At 40.6% G+C, this 21,552-nt stretch overlaps 3 protein-coding genes across 3 annotated transcripts; 2 read left to right on the forward strand and 1 right to left on the reverse strand.

Moving 5' to 3' along the window:
- Window positions 1–485: 485 nt before the first annotated feature.
- On the reverse strand, window positions 486–3,689 carry rnf41l (ring finger protein 41, like). The gene is made up of 5 exons (XM_067510808.1): window positions 3,008–3,689; window positions 2,719–2,858; window positions 1,722–1,884; window positions 1,483–1,603; window positions 486–908 (listed from the first exon to the last, which is right to left on the reverse strand). Exons 1-5 carry the CDS (start codon window positions 3,211–3,213, stop codon window positions 501–503), a joined length of 1,038 nt encoding a protein of 345 aa, XP_067366909.1. The 5' UTR covers window positions 3,214–3,689; the 3' UTR covers window positions 486–500.
- Window positions 3,690–4,770: 1,081 nt separating this feature from the next.
- Window positions 4,771–21,306, forward strand: rad54b (RAD54 homolog B). The gene is made up of 16 exons (XM_067511443.1): window positions 4,771–4,880; window positions 5,596–5,768; window positions 5,878–6,058; window positions 11,329–11,550; window positions 12,041–12,334; window positions 13,466–13,628; window positions 13,740–13,965; window positions 14,597–14,683; window positions 14,887–15,007; window positions 15,128–15,267; window positions 15,361–15,651; window positions 15,810–15,973; window positions 16,465–16,726; window positions 16,994–17,060; window positions 17,157–17,354; window positions 17,433–21,306. Exons 2-16 carry the CDS (start codon window positions 5,622–5,624, stop codon window positions 17,651–17,653), a joined length of 2,784 nt encoding a protein of 927 aa, XP_067367544.1. The 5' UTR covers window positions 4,771–4,880; window positions 5,596–5,621; the 3' UTR covers window positions 17,654–21,306.
- On the forward strand, window positions 6,965–11,292 carry LOC137130839 (fibrinogen silencer-binding protein). The gene is made up of 2 exons (XM_067511444.1): window positions 6,965–9,005; window positions 9,738–11,292. The coding sequence occupies exons 1-2, from the start codon at window positions 8,599–8,601 to the stop codon at window positions 10,291–10,293; spliced, it is 963 nt and encodes a 320-aa protein (XP_067367545.1). The 5' UTR covers window positions 6,965–8,598; the 3' UTR covers window positions 10,294–11,292.
- Window positions 21,307–21,552: the final 246 nt, after the last annotated feature.

Here is a 21,552-nt window from a genome sequence, read left to right on the forward strand (position 1 = left end):
TTCAGAAACATGTTTTGGTGATGGACACTCAAATAATTCAAACATTATCTATGCAGAAAATACAGCACTAAATAGATCAGTAAGGAGAAAAGTAAAAATGATTTGTTAAGTTGTTGTTTTTGTTTTTGTTTTATTGAAACCTGAGGGAAACAAAATCCTAGTGACATTACACAGTGAACTGCTTGCAGAAATTATTAGCGTGAACTGAACTGAGTCTAAAAAATAAATGTTTTTTCAATTTTATAATAAGTCAAAAGATAATTTTCTTTGTAGAGACATGACATCCACATGCAACTTATTCATTGATTGCAGATTTTTTACTTTTTGTTTTACCTAAACTTCATTGTATTTAATTAAAAAACCTAGGACTTTAATCATGCCAAAACACAACTTATTGTACATGCTGTACATACTTGGTGCATGCATTACATGTTGCCAAATATAAAAATAAAAATGTTGCCTCTTCTGGTTTGGTTAATACTTTTTGGATCTATTCATACTCAAATGACTGTCACCTCCCGGCTCTTCCTCTTGATGCAGTCTAGGGTTAGACTTCGGGTTCCACCAGCCTTGCGCACTACCTCATTCAGCTGTGGTGATGGGGGTGGTCCTGAAACATTTACAACCTGAGCTGAATGTAGAGAGTGAGAGGAGGCAGGTAAAAATGCTTCTCTCTGCTGGTGTCTTGTTGGCCTAGTGTGTAGTTCCCATCCATATGTATGCAGGTCCTCCTGATGCTGGTTTCCATCTGCCTGTTTGAAATAATGCTGACTCCTGGTTGGCTGCAGTTCTCTAAGGAGCTCTAGCAGTTCCCTCTTCTCCAGCTCCGCTTCTGCCAACTCCTGTCTTCTCAGACACTCTGCTTCTAGCAGGGCTTGCATGTCACACATGACACGGGACAACTGAACCTGCAAGGAGATGACAATAATGTCTTTCCTGTGTTATTAACAGGAAAAAGATATGTAATTGTTATTAAATATTTGCTATTTATTTGTATTAATTCCAGGGTCATGAATCTCAAGTATTTGTTTTATTTATTGTGTCTGGGATAACAACATCAAAAACTGTTCTGTTGGTTAGTTTACATTTTCTGATATATAAGGGATTTATTGTTTTAGATGTTAAATTTCAGTTTGGTACATAGCGCGAAGCTTTGAGATGTTCTGATGTTGGTAATTGCAGTGACAAAGTTCAAATCTGAATATATCTATTCAGCCCACATCCCAAACTTATGATAACATAATGCTTGGTTCTTACTTTGGAATAGCATACAGTAAACCTCCCTGTAACAAGAGAAAAATGTAAGAAACCTTAAGAAGAGAAACAGTCCCCTTCCAGGACACATGTAGTTTATGTTTTGTTTACAACAAAGCATCAAAGTAGGTTTAGTAGATTTAGTTGCCAGTCCTTCAAATCTTCCCTCCACTTTGTGTTCTTTCAGTAAATGGATTGCATTTTAAAACAGAGCAATTATCAGGTCACCTTGACCTCCTCCACGTCATTCTTCAGCTGCGACTCTTTTTGCACCATGTGTCTCCTCTGTGAATCCAACCGAGACTCCATTTCTCTTCTCACCTCCTCTACCTTGCACAACATCTCTGCCCTAACATAAACATCAAATATTAGAAAATTAGGATCTGTATAGGTGATACAAAGTGCTTGCATCACCTAGTGTTAAAGAAGATGATTGAAGATGTTTTCCTGACCGCAGACATACCCACCTGAGCATCTCCACTTCAGTGCGCAGCTCTGCTACACAGTTATGCTGTGATTGATCACTAGAAAGGACAGTGTGGCCACAGCCATTGGGACACTCTCTGCTGCTAAAGTTACATTCTAAGAGGTGAGCCTCCAAATCCCGCCTTTCTACCCGCACAGGACAACCTGAGATGACATAGTACACGTTTTACTTGACAGATTAATTAAGATTCCTTGTGTTGAAAAATACTCAAATAAAATCACAGTCACAAAGATTGTATTAAATATGCTGTACAACTACAATAAGAGTATGCACAAATTTATCAGATAACCTTAAAAGGTCTAGGGTTTTTTTGCAAATATCTATTAATAATGCTCTTAATCTAATAATCATAAAGTGATTAAATTAACTGGCATTCAATTCCTTAAATAAGTATAAAAACATGAATTTTATCATGGAAACAGAACAACAGCAGTATTGGGGGAAAAAACAAGCAATATACTTGATAACTTTTTAATTTGCTTAATCTTTAAAAAAAACTTCTCAAAGAGCACAGCAATCAGAGACTGAGAGAAACATCCAGTGGATCTAGATGTTTGTTGCTGTTAGTGCTTAAAACTGCCATAAGTCACACTGCATACATACACTATACATACCACAGTAGTAACATATGCACTCTCCACCTGCCAATGACATGTAACAATCACTCTGTAAGCGAACTATTGTATAAACTGTAAACATACATAAACATGTTTAAAATGCTCATTAAAGAATGATAGAAATTTGACCCTGAGTGGGCTTTCTGTGTGTTTTGGGAGTTGCGAGTCCCACAGGTAGACTACTTTGTGGAGAGGCCATGACAACAAAAGAGCCACCTGTTGCTCACCCACACACAGAGGTGTCGTATTACCTTTGTGTCACACAAATCCCCAATTTAACTTTACAAATAATATCCCAGAAAGTAGTTGACCAGCACATAGACAAGCAGCCTTTTAAGTCAGTGTTAAAAGGTTTCATACCTGTGTTAGAGCAGGACACAAAGGCAAACTCGCAATCATCTTCATGCGCCTGCAGGTTCTCCAGGGAACTGACCACCTCGCAACCCTGACCTGCATTTATACAACGGATCTGCAAGCGGTTCAGATCGTTACGCATGTACCTATCATCAAAAACAAAAGCCCTATCAGAGAAGTAAGGGTAAGCAAGGTGCAAACTATATGTCTGTAACTGCACTGAATAGCAGAAGATGAAAACCGGGAAACTATGAAGAGACAATAGAAACGGCAGTGTTCAGAGGTGAAGAAAAACCTGTACAGCGGTTTGAGATTGCCTATATCCAGTGGCAGTCTGTCCTCAGGACAGCTGTGGTGATGGACGAGCCAGCTGCTGATGCATGCGCTGCAGTAGGCATGTTCACAGGGGGCCTGGAGGGGGCGCTCCAAAACGTCTCGACATACACAGCACAGGAGACCCTCATTCACATAACCCACAAACCTCTCAAGATCATAGCCCATCCTACACCCAAACAGATAGATTCAAGACAAAAACGCATAAGTTGGGAAGAAACATTAAATCTTACAGTGTTGACTCGTTTGTTTCTTTTTGTTTTGTTTGCTGTTTACCCACTGTGGCAATACTATTCCTACCTGACACCTAATTTTTACTTCATCCAACACTTTTTTCTTCCTTCCTTTATCTGTTGGCTTCCACTCCACTGTTTCCTGCACGCAGCTGACCTTCCCACTTGTCTTCCCAGTACTACAGCCTTACCTTCTTCATCCTCTCTTTACTTGTCAAAGTGAGGGTCTCCTGTCTCTTAAAGCCCTCCCCTACACTTGGGAGTGTCTCTCCATGGAGTGGTATCCCTGACAACAAGGGTTCACAGGCAGGCAGCTGTCAGATGAGATCAGGTCAGAGACACAGACAGAATTACAGGACAAAAAACACTCTCTCAAATACTTACTAAAGTCAGTAGTAGTGTTTTTACTTACTGCCTTGCCAGTAATACTTGATTGTGGTATAGCCTTGAGAGATTACTGCTTTCAACTATTTCTATCTCTCTTAATGATGCACCGTTCCCAAGGTTTCCCTATGTGCCTTCTCTGTCTGTCTCTCTGGATGTGGGATTATCATAGATTACGCTTTCTCCCTCGCTGATTGGATTACAGACATGACATCAGATGAGACATTCTCTCTGACCACAAAACTCAGAGAGCAACCCAAATGCCTGTAATCATCTCAGAAGTAGTATCGTTTTGTTAAGTAAATTTAACTAAATTTCAACTTGCAAAAGATAGATAAAGATCTGGCATTATCATACTTCTGACTACTTTTACCTAAATACATTTTACTTTAAATAATAGCAGGTCATATTACTTTGTTTAAGCTAATCTTTTGTTGTTATACTACTGGACTTTTATTATTTAAGAATGAAAGTGGAAGCAGCATATAATGATTTTCGGGATGGCTCTAGTTTAAATACAGTACTACTGTGCAGATTAATGTTTTGTATCAGAATGCACCTGTTTATAAAATTTTATTTTTCCTAATCTGAAAAAGAACTATACAATATACGTGTAGTTGGGTGAAATGTACACTATTTTGCTCGGACATCCAGCATATTAAAAGGAATAAAAGTAGCAGAAAACCTAAAAACTTCCTGTACCTTAGAACTGTATGTAGTAACGTTTTTGAGTATTTTAATTAATGTACTCACTTTCCACCATGTTTACTTTCGCTAAACACCAGTAGATGTCATGTAAAGTGAAATCAATTTACAATTACTTTGAGATGAAAAGGTAGGAAGTAAATGCTTAATCATTTTATAATAATTGCTGAAGCCAAACAAAAGATCGCTTCAGGTCCATGGCTCCTACACATAAACACGTTCAAGCAGTGAAGTGAAGCCAGCTGTCTAAAAGTACTAGAGGAGCCCGATTTATAATTCAGTTATGGGCGGTGGGCTACATCTAGGGAATCGGCAACCGGTAAAGTGCTCTAATGTTACAAACCAAACGCACCCCAATCGTTTTGTTACCGCCCACTAGTTGGGCTCCACCAATCAGATTCTTCCAACAGTTCAGCGGGAGAAACGGAAAAGAGTAAAGATCGAGTTTTATAAACAAAATAGAAACACATTTTGTGACCTAAAATTTCATAATAAATGTTTCAGTTCGTCCGGGTAAGTGACACGCTGTCACACATCATTAAACGTAAAATTAAAGCCGATTTTAGACCGTGTGACTAGTATTAGAGTTTGTTGTTAGCAGGCTAGCCTTAGCTTCAATGTCTTGCTAACCTGTCATAAAGGTTAACGGGTTAACGTTAATGAAGCTAAGTTAGTCCTTGTTGTGTTCATCTACAAATTACTTAACTAGCTAACCTGTCATAAAGATGTAACGGGTTAACGTTAATGAAGCTAAGTTAGCCCTTGTTGTGCTCATCTACAAATTACTTAACTAGCTAACCTGTCATAAAGATGTAACGGGTTAACGTTAATGAAGCTAAGTTAGTCCTTGTTGTGTTCATCTACAAATTACTTAACTAGCACCTGACAGCTTTTATTTCCATGTCAGGAGAATTTTAAAAGGGTAGAAAGGTAATTGTCGATAAGATGTAACACGCGTAAACACTCTTTTGGTGGCATGTGTTTTCTTAGCTTTTTCTAGTACACATACATTAAGTAGTTAACTAGACTCATGGATTGGTGTCTTCAAATAGCCTCCATTGTGACATCAAAAAAAGATATTCTTTCTCATTTTTTCATGCCTTCTAAAATATTTTATTATATTCCCGTATTCCTGAAAAACGGAGTTAATTTTCTATAGTAATATACACATTATTAACTCTAATTAGCCTCTAGAGAGCTGATATTCCTTTATTTTGTTGTTGTTTAGGATTATTGTGGTTAACCATTGGAAGAATGAGGCGTTCAGGAGCTCCCAGCCAGCTCCTGGGTAATGCAATGAAAAAGCCTCGTTTTGTGTCTCCCGAAGCATCAACTTCATGTCTTTCTGCTGAATCCAAACTCCTGAACCCTAAACTTGGTTTAGGCAATGTACTGGATAAGGTAGGACTTTGCCAATAGATCCCTCAATATTTAATAGGTCCCTATTGTCCTTGTTCAATTTTCTTTGCTTTTATTAATGTATTTTTGTTTACTTCCTCTGGTTTTGCAGGTTCAAAGAAGTTTAGCGGGAACAGTTCCAAGTAAAACAGAGTGTGTTGCCCAGCCTACTCCAGCCTTGTCCAGGGCTCTGGCTCGTGTTCTCAGCTCAACAGAGAGTAAGGAAAATGAAGCTGACGGAGAATATCCTGAAAATGCCTCAGTAGACTATGCAGAAGACAGAAGACCAGCAGGTAGGATATAAAGATTTATAGCTGGGACAATACTTAGACAATACTTAGACAAGAATTGTCTTATGCTGATACATAAAACATAATTGGGATAGGTGCTTATTTAACCCAATGCTGCATTCAGAATTTACTTTTGTTCAGAACTTTTTTATGCAAAAGTTATTTCAGTGTTTTGACTAAAATTAAAATGTTTTCACCATAATACACATTCATTTCTAAACATGTAGCTCAAATTGTTGGTATCCTATTTAAAACACATGTATAACTTTATTTAAAAGAATACAACAAATTAAAATGGCTTGGGCAAAAATATTTTGACCCTCAAACTAACGTGTTGTAACACACTGTTTTGAGACAATCACTGCAAACTGCTGCTTTTTCAGAGAGTGATATGTGGTGCAACTGGACACCATACACAGCTGTACATTGATTTTGGAGATCAGCGTGCACATGTTTTGAAGTTTTTCTTGTTTTTTTTTTATATTCCTTACTGTCTAATTTTCTTTCTCTGTGGCACACATAGTGATATAAACAGCATAGTGAGGAGGCTGAATGACTGTAAGATTGAAGAAACCCATGATACCAATTAAAGACATCAGTCTCCTTGAAATAATAATCCAATGCATTTTTTGTAAATCTGGATAGCATAAGTATGAACCTGCCTCTTCGCAATTTAAACATACGTGAACATACTCTGCCCTCTGATGAGCTGGTATTTGCTCAAATGATGACTGCTAATTAATTCAGCAGTTCTCAGATTGGAGAGACTCCTGATTAGTTTTCAGTTAAATCCAGATGGGACTGAAACCATCCACCGCGTGCAAAGCCTATATCAGGAGAAATCCTGTGTATTTAAGCAGGTGCCTAATGAGAGCAATTAAAATCCAGGAAATCTGTGTTTTGATTTATTTAAAAATACTTTAAATGTTAAACGTATTCCCAACAGTCTATTTTTGCAGTATATCTACATTTAGATTATTTTTTTACAAACTTGGTAATTTGACTGGTACTGCACGTGATCACAATAGCATTTACTGGAATTATCTTCTACACAAAAAAAGTTAATTGATTAAAACGTATGTATGACGCTTAGCAAGATTTCTCCTTTTCCAAGATGTCTCATCTCTCTACAACTCAAGTTTATTACTAATTAACAAACCCCTACAACTTAATGCCTATTAGAGGGATTTAAGTCCTGTCTGCACAGGTGTAATTCAATGCAGCTACTTTTCGTGGTTGTTGATTCAGATGCATTTTTAAAGTCTTCTCCAACTCAGCACACACCCTGCCAGTTTACCACAAAGCCCCGTTTCTCTATTCACACTGTATTTTTTATTCTTAAACAAACTGAGTATTAAACACTACAGGGTCACCACAGCCGAGCCTCATTAACTATGAACCAGCCTCAGTAGCATAGCTCAAGGTTTATGTCGCTCAACTCTCTCGTTTGTGACCAGTTTTCACACAAATAACTGACGCTGACAAAGTGTGTGACAACGATCTCTTTCTCTATCATGTCGCAGTGCCTCACTGTGACGTCTCCGTGGCTAATAATAACGCGCGCACACACACACTAAAGCTGAAACCAGGCGGACGGAGGCTGTGTTACAGCAGGTCCAGCATTATGCAAATCAGTGTGGCGGTGCAGCGGCAGCGCCGGGCAGATTAGGACTGTGCTCGGGATCAGTGAGCGCCCGCTCCCTCCTCCTGTAGAGCAACTAGTGCCTCTATTTTGTACCCTGAAAACACGCGGCACGCACGTTCTCTGCGCCTGCTTTTGCACGGGTTCCACACGCGCCACGAACACGTGTTTTGTTAATATGAGCCGTGATTTAAAACGCACACTTCAGATGTATTGTGTACATTCACCAGACTGCTGCGTGCGGGCATGCGCAAGCGCGTTCACACCCCACCCTACCCTGGTCAGTTAGTTAAGCCAGCGCTATTTCAAGGCGTCGCTCACTTTTGGAAAATATACCACTGACCTGTAGTAACCTGTGATAGTGTTTGAGGATTGTTTTCCCTATTTGTGCAAGACACTGACACCGTGCAAGTGTTCTAATGTAGAGGCAGCGTGGCTGTGCTCTGTGCTGTGCTTGGTTTGGGGTTTAGAGAGACTGAGCTGTAAGTAGGTCGGGCTGGGCTTAAGCGGCTTAGCTACGTCAGCCTAAGCTGGGAGGAATTCATCCAAAGCCCTCCGCGGTAGGCGGGGGCCTAAACGAGGCTGGCCTAGTTAAGCCTGATTCTTATTGTGTGCAGCAGCCTGTTTTTGTTGTGCAAGGCAGCTGAGAGGGAGGCCAGGAGTAGTGTATGAATACATGCACATGTTAGACATAGCTTATGTTTGATTTAGGGAAGGAGAGAAGGCAGTGAGACATGTATGAGTTAGACAAGTGTTAGCTTTACCACTGTGGACCAAGAGAAGCCATCAGGGACAAACACAGACAGGTGGGAAGAGTGTAAAGCCACAGTGTGGATTGTGGTTACTGAAGAGTGACAGCTTTAGTCCTGACTTTATCTATGTGAGTTTGCTATGCTATAAGATGGCATCCAGCTCTGTGTTTCTGTCCAGTATGGTGGGCAAAGCTCGCTCCTCCAACTTCACCCTCTCTGAGAAGCTGGACCTGTTGAAGCTGGTCCGGCCTCACATCCGCATCCTGGAGGAGCACACTAACAAGCATGCAGTCATTGTGGACAAGAACAAGTGCTGGGACACTGTAGCTGAGCAATACAACGCCTTAGGAGGGGACAGACCCCACCGTACTGCTCAGGGCCTGAGGACACTCTACAAGAGACTGAAGGAGTCTGCCAAACAGGAAGTGATGCAGCGGAGACACGCCCAGCCAGAGTACAGAGCGAGCATCTCTGAGCCAACCAGGAGAATAATGGAGATGATCCCTCACCTGTTTCACCACGTGGCCATCCATGAAAAGGACCAGGCACTGCGCAGGTACGGTGAGAATAACCTTCACGAGCACAGACACACAACATTACACACAAGAGCTAAAGGGATAATGCAATGGTCAGTCACATTAGAGTTTAGTTAGTTCAAACATCCTCGCTCTAAATTTACTGGTTAGAGGTAGAGGGAAGTCTCTGAACTCACATTTGCCAGGCTCAATCATATTAACCCCTGTATATAAAAAGGCTCAAATGGAAAATGGTGAATGTTCTGCTAATTGTAGCCTGTGTTTTTGGTTGTTTATATTCACCTGGAAAACACTCATGATCCTGTATAGATAAACATGTTGATTAGTGCACAGGTGAATCATTTACTGCTTCGGATTGGTTTCGTTTTTTGATAAATGCCTATGACACATTGAACCACAAATTCTTCAAAAGTGGCTCAAGATCTCAGTGCCATACAAAGTTAGAAAATCCTAACATACGGCAGCAAACCATTAAATCCATATTGAGAGTAAATTATTGTTAAGACTATTGCCTATGACAAATTAGAGCTCAAAATATTTTTTTAACAATTATATGGAACAAAGAGAATAATAGCCGGGCGATTTCTTTAGCTAATTTTTAATATTTCTCATCTACTCTGATAAGTCAACTAATCCTTTGATTGATTTCATTATCCCCAGATGTCTGCACATATAAACAAGGTGTCAACAGTCAATAAATGCTATTTGGGGACTCTCATCTCACTTATTGATATCCTTCTTTCCATTTGTAGATTAATATACAGCAAGCACAACTCTCCCATTGAACATCCTGGCAGCAGCTCCTCTCTGGCAGGACTCCAGGATTACTCAGCAGCTGTCCCAAGTATCCCCCATGAGGTGGTCCAGCTGGATTCTGAAGAGGATGTAAAACCCCCGCCAGACCTCCCCATTCTCTCTACACACACAGGGCCGGGGCTGGATGGAGGCCAGGAGCAGGAGGGGGAGCAGGACTTGGGCAGTGTCCATGAATATGAAGCATCCCTGTCTCCCACCACTTCCTCTGTTAACATAACCCTCTCCACCTCACCACTGCCCTTACACCATGACCTATACCCCAACGACATTTACCCACACCATAAGCCTGACAGGTTTCGCCCTATGCACCTGGCCAAAGAGGAGCACGAGTTGGTGTTAGCCAATCATCGGAAAGTTGCCTTATATCTGGAAGAGAAGAGGGAGGGGCTGAAGAGAAAGCAGGAACTTGAGGAGGAACTTCTGAGAGCTAAAATCAAAGTGGAGAAACTAAAGGCTGCCCGACTGAGACATGGACTCCCAGTTCCTCAATAACAAGCGTGAATGCCACATCTTTGACCAGTCTTGGAAAGAGAAGGGTTAAAGTGTGGAAACAAGGCTGATGAGAAAAGTCAGGCTTATTAGTTTCATATTTTAGACCTGAGTCAGGGTTTTAAAATGTTTTGAAAACAGTGCCTCATACGGATACTGAAATCCTGTTAGCATATTGCAGGATGAGGCTGACTTGTGTTGCTATCAGTCTTGCTTGTCAGTATTAGTTATTGATTCTTTCTGACAGCAGAGACAACACACCCAGATAAACACTGAGATTGCTAACAATGTGATACGCCAAAATGAGTAATTAAATGTGAAAGTCCAGGTTTTGGAAGGGAATATTTGTATTTGCGACCAACATGTATCTTGCTGGTGCTTTTCCTGCTTAGATCTGCCAACAATATGTATCTATGGTTTTGTTGGGATAGCATTAATTATTTTTATTATTAAAGCTGATTAGAGCTCTTATGGTAACATAATTTACTGTAGTGATATTCTGGGGTATTAAGAATATACTGAAATCTTATCAGGGTGATTGTTAAGGGTCCCAAATTGCTAAATTGATGACAAGAGTATTTTACAAAAGAAGGGAGATGTGGTTTGATGATGTTATTGTTAGTTAATGTATGTAACCACAAACTTGTTTGTATTGTAATGATGGTGTATGAGTGCTGTCCATTTCTTTCACAGTTTGTCCAAATGTCCACTTATTTCCATTAAAAAAGCCAAGAATTGTCTTCTGTTCCCTGTATGTCAGATGACCTTTTCCTGATTTTAGCTCCTTTGAGGATCAAATCAGCTGATTACTGAAAAAGTTGCCTGTAGCTCTCTCTGTTTCAGCCTTTCTGCTACATTTTCATTTTGACGTGGGAAGAGCATTCAGATTTAGCTGTCAGCTTCGTGAATGTGGAGGGAGACCATCATCCTGGTTCACCATCTAGTACAATGTGTGGGTCTAGTGTTACAGTGACCTCTGCTGGTGGGTTGTGTTATTTGTATTTACATTTACCACTGTGTTGCATGTCTGTGTTGCAGGAGTGATTGGCTACCCCCAGATGACTCCAGAGACTCCTGTGACCCCTCATCCATCTGTATCAGTAGACTCTGACAGCAGTCAGGCCAGTGTGCATTACTTCAGCGTGATGTGGTGTAAGGCCAGTAAGAAGAAACACAAGCGCTGGGAAGGCGATGCAGTGCTGGTGACGAGAGGACGCACAGCCACACTTAAAGACATGGAGGGAAAGGATATTGGAAAGGGTGAGACAAAGATTATTATGTAAACTAGATTTCCTTTATAAACTAAAAGCAAATTCTTCATAATCTCCTTAATTATTCTTTATTGTGAAGTATTGTTAAAAATATATTGTGAATATTTTTATCTTTTATGTTAATTTAATAAGGATTTTTAATTTTAACAGAAATACTCTGCTGTTTTACTATATCCTGACACAAATGATAACACAGAAGAACATTTTATCTGTTTATGTTGGTATTGATATTTCCTTGAAAGCTGCTTTTTACACTGCGTGCCCTTAATGACCTTTCATTTTTATCTGGGCTAAGAGCTGGCACCAAGGTAGGCATTGGTTGACGGGCAGGGCCACACCTAGTGGGGTGGGATTCAATCCCACGGCCTTCTGTATCCCAACCCAATGTTCTACCCATTGAGCCAATGTGCTAAATAATTCATATAAAATATATACTTCAGTGCCAAGACAATCTAACATTTTTGCAAATTTTTGTGTAGGTAGTGGATACAAGGTGTCAGAGCTATCCTCCCTGTCAGAGGGACAGACTCTGTTCATAGGAGGAAAGGAGGTAGAGGTGATGGGGATCATTTCACCAGAGGACTTTGCCAAGGGACGTTGTTTCCATGATCTCCAAGTAGACAAGGTGGAGTTGACCACAAAGCCTGTCCCTCCTTGTCGCTCGGCCTCCAAACCTTTCTGCCCTCCCTCATTGTTAGGAGGAGTAGAGCATCCTAGAACCAAACCAAAGGTGGAAAACACCTGCAGACCTCACCATGACCCACTGGCACCAGGTATGTGGACTAAAACGGAAGGTTAGATGTTGGAATTTAGGGTATTATGGGTTAAGTATTTATAAATAATGCATGCATTTCCATGTATAGCTTTGCATATACACTGATTCTTAGGACCTACCAAAAGTGGTTTAAGGAAGGAAAACCGGTGAACCAGCGAAAGGGTCGTGGGTAGCCAAGTTAATGCACATACAGTAGGGAGTGAAGGCTGCCATGGTTTAGTCTGGATCTGATAGAAAGGTGTCAGATTACACAGCGCATCACGGTTTGCGGCACATGGGCCTGCATATCCGCACATCGGTCAAAGTGCCCATGCTGACCTGAGTCCCCAACCAAAAACGGGTACAATGGCATGTGAGCACCAGAACTGGACCCCTAGGCAATGGAAGAAGGTAGCTTGGTCTGATTAATCACGTTTCTTTTACATCTTGTGGATAGCCAGGAGGGATCCCATCACTTACCTGGGAAAGATGGCACCAGGATGCACTAAACCCAGAAAGTAAGCTAGCAGAGGAGTACTTTGACATGTACCACCTACCTAAACATCATTACTGACAAAGTACACCCTTATGGAAACATTACTTTCTGATGACAGTGGCCTCTTTCAGCAGGATAATGCACCCTGCCCCACCGCTAAAATGGTTCAAGAATGTTTTGAAAAGCACAAACACAAGTTCGAGGTGTTTACTTGGCCTTCAAATTATCTAGGTTTCAATCCAGTTGAGCATCTGTGGGATGTCCTGGAAAAACCTCGCAACTTACAGGACATCAAGGATCTACTGCTACTTGGTGCCAGATACTACAGCATACCTTTTAAGAAGTACACCAGGGCTATTTTAGTAGCAAAAGTGGGACCTAATCAACACTAGGTAATAAAAATACTATGGCTGATCGCTGTATATATGTGATCAAATTTTCTTAAAGTTATTAGGAAGGTTTTTTTTTTTCAAACTCTTTAGAAAAATTATCAGAAGGCGCAATTTACTTCATAATAGTATTTCTTACATACTATTACATAATGTTAATAACTTATTAGACCATCCATCCTGATAAACCAGTTCAGATATTACTTATTATATTTGTGTCATCATTTATTTATTCATTTGATTTTTATGTATATGTTGTTTGTAGGAGCCCTGGTGATGCCTCGTCCTTCTCCTAACCATCAGTGGTCTTATAACAAGTCAGGGCTTCCTGTTGTGGATGTTGTGGTTGACCCTCATCTCACCACTCACCTGCGACCCCACCAGAGAGAAGGCCTGCTCTTCCTCTATGAGTGTGTCATGGACATGAGGTGTTTAAAGAACCTCTTAGTGAATCTATTTTAGCTACACAGGTAGAAAAGTAATCACAAAAGTAGTCACCTGTTGGGATTAGATGATTCATGTTTGGTCTGTGTGCTTAGAGCCATGGGTCTTCACGGTGCTATCCTGGCAGACGAAATGGGTCTTGGGAAGACCTTGCAAAGTGTTGCACTGGCCTGGACGTTGCTTAAACAAGGACCATATGGTGGGAAAGCAGTCGCTAAACGTGTACTTGTGGTTACACCTGGCAGCCTCGTGCAGAACTGGGGGGCAGAGTTTAACAAATGGCTGGGACGTGAAAGGATCAGCATTTTCACTGTGGATCAGGTGAGAAAAAGGGGGCAATTCTGTCTTTTATAGTTACATGATTGCCAGAATAGTAGATAGATTCACACTAGGTAAGTTGCAAGGTTAATTTATTCTCATGCTGCACCCTGGCAAGGATATTCTGCAGCTCTAGAGTTTCTTTTCTGTAGCTAATCTTGTACTTTTAACCTTACGTGGGACAAACCCTTTACTATTCCTGTATTTACTTTAATAATAATTCACAATATTGGAAAATATGTTTTTTGGTTTAACAAACATAACATAAACATAACATAACTTAACAACTAGTCTGTTTCTGTCTAAAACGAAAATGTCGTTGAAACTCTATTCATCAAATGATATTCTACATGCTAATTTGTGGAGAAAATAAGAAAAACAAAATGACAAGTAGTACTTGTATGTGATGACATGCTCAGTTCAGAAAATCAGCCTTTGGCCTCAGCCCCATGCTGAAGAAAAAAAAAATTGTATTTGCTATACAATTTTTTTATTTTTCTTTATAACTTGTTTATAAAAAAAGCTATACAATATTGTAGTAAAGTGAGAGGAAATTGTTACTAAGTAAAATATCTCTTACATTAATCAGGATTGTTTTAATGTATTTATTTACATTTTGTTGACACATGCATAGGACCACAGGATAGAGCAGTTTGTGTTGTCCCCCCTGCACAGTGTTCTTGTCATCAGCTATGAAATGCTGCTGCGCTGCCTGGAGCAGGTATGTTCCCCTTGTGTCACACTGTTATCTGAAATAAGCACACACGTTACTAAGGGTTTTTTTCCTGCTGAGTTTTTCCTTGTCAGCTTTGAGGGTTAAATGTTGTGCAGCTTGGAAAGGTCCATCAGGAGAATTTGTGATGTGGGAATGTGTGGGTATAGCAAGCTACATTTGACTAGTTTTGTATTGCTCTTGTGTTTTAGATACAGAAAGTGGAGTTTGGTCTTGTAATCTGTGATGAGGGTCACAGATTAAAGAACAGCAGCATCAAAACCTCCTCTGCCCTTAGCAGCCTCACCTGTAATCGCAGAGTCATACTTACAGGTAGACTTTGATGCCGAAACACAGAAACAGAAAGAGATGGGGAATCTTTTAAGGAGTCTTGCAACAACTACTTTTTCTTCTTGCAAAGGTTTAAACTTAATTGTCTTTCTGCTTTTAAAGGGACCCCTGTGCAGAATGACCTTCAGGAGTTTTATGCTATTATAGAATTTGTTAACCCAGGGATTCTTGGCTCATCAACTGCTTACAAGAAAGTTTACGAGGAACCGATCCTCCGCTCCAGACAACCATCCTGCACAGAGGTCAGGATCCTGCTGATTATCTTTATATGTTGTCATGTCCAGTTTATAAAAATAAGTTTATTGAACTGAACCTTATATCTGTCTCACCAAAAGGAGGAGAGAGTTTTGGGAGAAGAGCGAGCAGCTGAGCTCTCTCGCCTGACTGGCATGTTCATCCTCAGGCGGACGCAGGAGATCATCAACCGCTACTTGCCACCACGTCTTGACTGGACATTGTTCTGCAGCCCCTCTCCGCTGCAGCTGGGACTGTACAAGCATCTCCTTTGCCACAGAGTATTTAGAACCTGCCTTCAGGGCTCTTCACAAACTCACACACATCTAGCCTGCATCACTGCCCTGAAGAAGCTGTGTAACCACCCTGGTCTGCTCCACTGTACTGTCAAGGTTATATTTGTTACTCTGTTGACCTCTGAGCGTCATTGTTCATGTTACATCTGTGGTAAAAGTAATCACTCTTTTTTTTTTTTAATTATTATTATTTGTGTGTTTGAAGTTTGATGTCTGAAGCCTTTTGTTTTTGTCTTTGTTTTTTTGGGTTATAGGAAAGAACAGAAAACGATTCAGTGGAGAGTTCATTATTCAAGGGTCTGGTGGATCTCTTTCCAGAATCCTACTCTTCGGATGGATTTAAAACTGCAGACTCTGGAAAACTTCTGGTTCTCTCAGACCTGATAACTGCCATCAGAACACTCAGTCCTTCAGACAGGTGAGTAAATGTGTGTGGGTGGATTTTTTTAGGACATTGCTCTACCCTTCAATGGCTTGTTGACTTGGTTTTAGGGTTTAAGTGTTTCATTAAGGTGGGATTGTTAGGATTAGCCCTTTACCCTAATCCTAACAATTGAACTCAGAACTCCAATCAAACTGTCGAACTCCAGTCCTCGAGGGCCGCAGTCCTGCTTGTTATCCAACATGACCCACTGCTGATTACCTGGATTGGGTGTGTTCAGTCAATCAGAAGCTGGAAGATGAGGGTTGTGCAGAGATAGTTGGAAAACAAGCCGGTCTGTGGCCCTCGAGCCCCAGAGATCAACACCGGTTTTCAATTAATGTCCTCATTTTGATGGCACGTGTGTTTTTCTTTGTGTGTGTGTGTGTGTGTGTGTGTGCTTATCTGGAATTTGCATGTGCATCTGTACAATTTTGCCTTTTATATACTGTGCATCTTCTGATGAGATGGTACCTGTGGCCCTGCAGGGTGGTTGTAGTGTCCAACTACACTCAGACACTTGACTTGCTCCAGGACCTGTGTGTACATATGGGCTACACATTTAGTCGACTAGATGGACACACTCCTACTGGCCAGAGACAGCGACTGGTTGACAATTTTAACAGCCCCTATTCTCAGAACTTCCTCTTTCTACTGAGCTCTAAAGCCGGTGGTGTCGGACTAAATCTGATCGGTGCTTCTCACCTGGTGCTGTATGATATTGACTGGAATCCTGCCAATGACATTCAGGTGAGATAGACTCAAATACACAATCACAGACACACCAACAAAGTTTAAATCTGTAAACTGATTCTAATTTATCTGTGTGTTTTTGATTACATTTTTTTCCATACACCCAAATTCCCACCTAGTATGTTAACTATTTGATGTAGACCACATGAAACAAATTCCATGTGTGAAAGCAATGAGAAAACAGGTACATAGCTGCATGTCCACCAGGTGGTGCTGTGTATTTGTGTGTCATTGCCCCTCCAACATAAACTTGTACCTGTCTAGGCCATGGCTCGGGTATGGAGAGATGGACAGAAGAAGACTGTACATATCTATCGTCTCCTCACTGCAGGTCAGAATGCACAAACGCACAACATCAAATGGTCAAGGCACCATGAATCAGACTGACTATATATATTATGTTTCCATGTATGTTTCCTCCTCCTAGGCACCATTGAGGAGCGTATTTTTCAAAGACAGGTGTCCAAACAAGGGCTCTCTGGCACTGTGGTTGACCTAGGCAAAGGGGCAGCGCACACTAGCTTCTCCAACAATGATCTGCAAGACCTTTTCAGCCTGACAGACACCCCCTGTTTAACTCACGACCTGTTAAACTGTGGCTGCAGCATGGATGGATCCGTCCTGGGTAGGCACATAAGCAGCACTCCACACTGACAGCAGCATTTAACCTCACTCCTCTACTAATTTTTGTCTTCATTCTCAGCCATTGAAAAGGAACAGGGAAAGGATTCAGATAGACCGTGCCAGCTCGGTCGTCAAGGTGACCGTGGAGGAGCGGCACAGAAGCATCTCAGCATGTCTGAGCTGATGCAGTGGAGACATTTTTCTGGTGACACACACACCTTCTCAGACCCCTACCTCGATCAGGCACGAAACCACATCACCTTTGCTTTCCAGACAACCATCTCTCACTCAGCCCAGTAAACACACACATACACATACAATATTGCATTGTAGATATGGATGACTCGCATACTTTTCTTCTACTTGTTTGGCTTGAGGGTCTCTGGGCTTTGTCTGCCACTTGACTACAACATGAATAAGCACTAAACAATTGCATTATGTTAACCTGCCAACAACAATACAGTTTCCATTGGTTTTTAATGACACTGTTTATTAGATTCTGTTTTGGTTTGAGTGTTTTTGTATTTTTTAGTTTTTCAAAGAAATGTATTGTATAATAAACAGGTTTTGAGGAAGCTTAAATTTCCCCACTGTGGGACGAATAAAGGTTTATCTAATCTCATTAGATGTGTATTCATGCAAATTGGAAATGCTTCTGTGCCATGTATGATTTGTATTCACATAGAAGGTAGCTCCGAATGAAGAAAGATGATTTATGATGTTCTGAGACATGTTCAGATGATGTAGAGCCTGGTTTGTATGAAGAGAATGTGTATATAGCTGTTAATTCATAGGTTGTTTCTCTGCATAGCAAAATTCCATCTAGAGTTTAACATTTTAGGTAGAAAAAATGGAGGCATATGATGGCAAGTGTGTTTAGCCTGAATTTTTGTTCTTTTACAGTATGTGATGTAATAACTGCACATACTGGTGTCTAGTGATCAGCTGGGTTCTAGATGTGGGACATATCGTGATCCATTCAGTCTGTTATTTTAGATAACACTGGTCTGTTCATGCTCTTCAACACAAGGCTGCTGTGTGGGAGTTATGTAGTTTTGTGTTAAAAGTGTGTGTGTGCACAGTGCATTCACATATGATTTGTGTTTGGCTCTGTCAGATTGACTGAGCTCTAGGACAATGTGCGTCTATATACAAGAACAGGGTAATGGTTATTTATCAGATGATCACCACTCTGCGTGATTGACTGCACAGTGTTGTTGTGTAATAAATGGGTCTCTGGGATGTTAAACTTTCCCTTTATGCATCTGAGAGTTAAAGGGGTGCAGCGCATCAGAGGCAGTGTGTGGATAGTACAGACACCTCCGGTTTCTCTGTGATCATAGTGTGAATTTAAACTGTTAGTGGGTGACTGTGGCGCAGGAAGGTAGAGCGGTTTTCCACCAATCTCACAGTTGTTGGTTGGTTGGTCAGTGTCTTCGAAGTGTCGAAGACACTGAACCCCAACTTAGTTGCTCCCGGTGTGTTTTTGCCAGCTGCATAACAGCTCCCCCATCGGTGTGTGTGATTGTGAATGGGTCAATAAGAAGCAGTGTAAAGAACTTTGAGTGCCAATAGGTAGAAAAGCGCTATATAAGTGCAGACCATTTACCATGATTCATGAGTCTTCAACCTCATAGCAGCCTTAAATATTTACATATATTATTTATGTACTTCTCTGAATGGATTCAAATATGGTTCATCAGTTTTAGATGGTAAAAGTAGATGGAGTATAGCTATTATAGCTATTGAAGTACAGTTCATTTTGAGGGGATCATGAGTGATGATTGGATTTTTACAGCAGTCGTGAAACTAAGTCGAAGGAATCCAGTTAAACAAATGAGCTACAAAGCTGTTACAAAACCAAAAAAATTCTGAATTTTAAATATTTGTGTGTGGCAAAATGTATGTGAACACTAACTGACGAGAGCCCATTTTGCAGATTAATCTTCATCTAAATTTCTCTGGCAATTGTTTTCTGTCCGGCTGGAGGGATTTCAGCCCATTGCTCCTGAAAAAACAGCTTGAAATCGGGAATTTTGCTTGGCTTCCTTTTATATGAACTGCTTGCTTACAGGGCTTCCACAGAATTTATATAGTATTAAGGGCAGGACCTTGACTCTGCCTATCCAAAACATTCCTCAGAACAGCTGACATCTAGCTTTTCCACCCCAGGGTTCCCAGAATACACAAATTGCTCTTGGTATAAGCATTGTTGGGGAACCAACAGAAGCAGTGAATGTTTTCCATTTATACTTGATCTGCCTGAACATCGAGAAGTGAAGTCCAAAACTTTTAGAAATTCTTTCCAGCCTGGTGAGCATCAATAAGTCTTCTTTGCCTTACACAAATATGTGAAATTTGATCATTTTACCTAGTACATAAATGAACAAGTGTAATTTTTTTCTCATTTGTTTAATAAGGTTCCTTTTTAGGCTTTGTACTTTCATTTCAATTGCATCACATTTTAAGTCCTTTTTCTACAATAATAACAATTGTTAAAGTTTCATAAACTTTTATGTTCGACCGTTTGAGTGCAAGTTTTCATGCCAGTTTGTACAAACACGGGTTAAGATGTAAGTCTAGATTAGAGTAATTGACTGACCAACAACTGTGTCGTTGAGCAAAGCCCCTAGCGTGGCCTAAAAACTGACTGCATCTTTAGCCACAATATAAAATCCACGACTTCAGCCTCCTAGACACCTCAACTGAAAGCCATGGTGCTATAGCAACTGTCACCAAGCAACTTGCTACAGCTACCGACCTGACTTTGGCAATGAAAGATCCGAAATTTGTTGTTTCAGAGCATTCCCATTTTGTGTTGCAGCAGATCTTTGGTATTTGTATTGGACATGTGTTTAACAGACGAGTGTCACTCGCCCAAACAACATATGGATCCACATCACTTCTCTGACAGTTTCTGAGGCTATTGGCTGGTGGGTGCATGAGGTGGAATTTGTGAGTCTGTGTAAAGCTCATAGTAGTTCCTGCTGGCTGCACTTGCAATCCCCCTTTTAAGCCGTGCATTCAGCTCAAAGAGCGAGCGTATGGATTGTATGAATGACTAGACGAATGGAGGGGGAGGAAAGGACAGTTGTTTTTCATGGAGAGACTGAATCATAGATTGAATGTTTATTCCCTGTGATCCCTGGACCTCTGTGAAAGATGAATCTTCTGTGGCTGCACCTGCTTGCCAAGCCAAGTACATGCAGTCTGTATTTCACAGGCCTTGAGGAGATGAGTTGTTTTTGTGCCTGTGGACCTCAGGATCTCCAGGGTTATTAACACTCGTCTGGAGACACTTGAGTTTCAGCAGGCTCATGTGGCAATTTATTAGAGACAGGAGTTCAGATTCAGCTGCACAGAGGATTTCATATCTGACATCCCAAGTTCAGACTGAGTTTGTTGGAGTCACCTCCCCCTAAGGAACATTTGACTGTGATATTGATTAGCCTAATTATATGCTGTGTCACTGTGTATGCTGTGTTATTAATTTTTTCCTTTAATCTGCTCCTTTTTTATATAACATTCATGAATGCATTAGGTTGTAACTGAGTGCACTAAGGGTAAGAAAGCTCTTTACTTCCACTTGACTTTAAAATCTGATTATGAGCGCATGCAAAACAGACAGAGGTATTTCAGATTGGAACCGAATGTGGACACAATGCATCAAGACCAAGATCATCCAAACTCTTTCTTATCTTTTGCCTCTGTATTTTTGTGCCCAGTGTACAAGAAGCTGAAATCTGCAGAAGAACAACTAAATTAACACTTGTAAGTAGTGTATACAACCACCAGATATATTTAGACTGACATCAAAAGTACAGAGTGCAGTGTGGCTATATGACTAACATGTATGATAAATTTCTATAACCAGAAGAGGTCAAATTAATCCTAATTGATGGCTGTGCAATTAAAATTATAAACCCTAAAAGAAGTTCTGCTTGTTCTTTTCTACAACATCTTTCAAATGTAATTTGTCTGCAGCTTTCCCTCAAGCTATTTTTTGGGGGGAAATTAGTGTTAGGTTAAACTGAAACATTAATAAACAAATTACAGTTCTTTACAGATTTCGGTTGGGTTTATTTTACATGAAGGTGAACATCAGCTCTGAATGGGATTCTACTGAGTAGCTTCCATGGGTAAAATGTGTTGGTACGACAGTGACGTTAGGGCTCTTCTGGGAAAAATACTCCTTGGAT

Source organism: Channa argus, chromosome 7 (genome assembly GCF_033026475.1).
Source record: "Channa argus isolate prfri chromosome 7, Channa argus male v1.0, whole genome shotgun sequence".
NCBI lineage: Eukaryota > Metazoa > Chordata > Actinopteri > Anabantiformes > Channidae > Channa > Channa argus.

Excerpts from the sequence above, each read along its gene's own strand:
- rnf41l (XM_067510808.1), bottom strand. The coding sequence starts at position 3,213 with ATGGGCTATGATCTTGAGAGGTTTGTGGGTTATGTGAATGAGGGTCTC. Across the intron at positions 2,859-3,007 it reads AATCTCAAACCGCTGTACAG|GTACATGCGTAACGATCTGA; the intron begins GTTTTTCTTCAC and ends TTTTGATGATAG. Across the intron at positions 1,885-2,718 it reads TGTGTCCTGCTCTAACACAG|GTTGTCCTGTGCGGGTAGAA; the intron begins GTATGAAACCTT and ends ATGTCATCTCAG.
- rad54b (XM_067511443.1), top strand. The coding sequence starts at position 5,622 with ATGAGGCGTTCAGGAGCTCCCAGCCAGCTCCTGGGTAATGCAATGAAA. Across the intron at positions 15,974-16,464 it reads ACACTCAGTCCTTCAGACAG|GGTGGTTGTAGTGTCCAACT; the intron begins GTGAGTAAATGT and ends GTGGCCCTGCAG. Across the intron at positions 16,727-16,993 it reads ATCCTGCCAATGACATTCAG|GCCATGGCTCGGGTATGGAG; the intron begins GTGAGATAGACT and ends GTACCTGTCTAG.
- LOC137130839 (XM_067511444.1), top strand. The coding sequence starts at position 8,599 with ATGGCATCCAGCTCTGTGTTTCTGTCCAGTATGGTGGGCAAAGCTCGC. Across the intron at positions 9,006-9,737 it reads AAGGACCAGGCACTGCGCAG|ATTAATATACAGCAAGCACA; the intron begins GTACGGTGAGAA and ends TTCCATTTGTAG.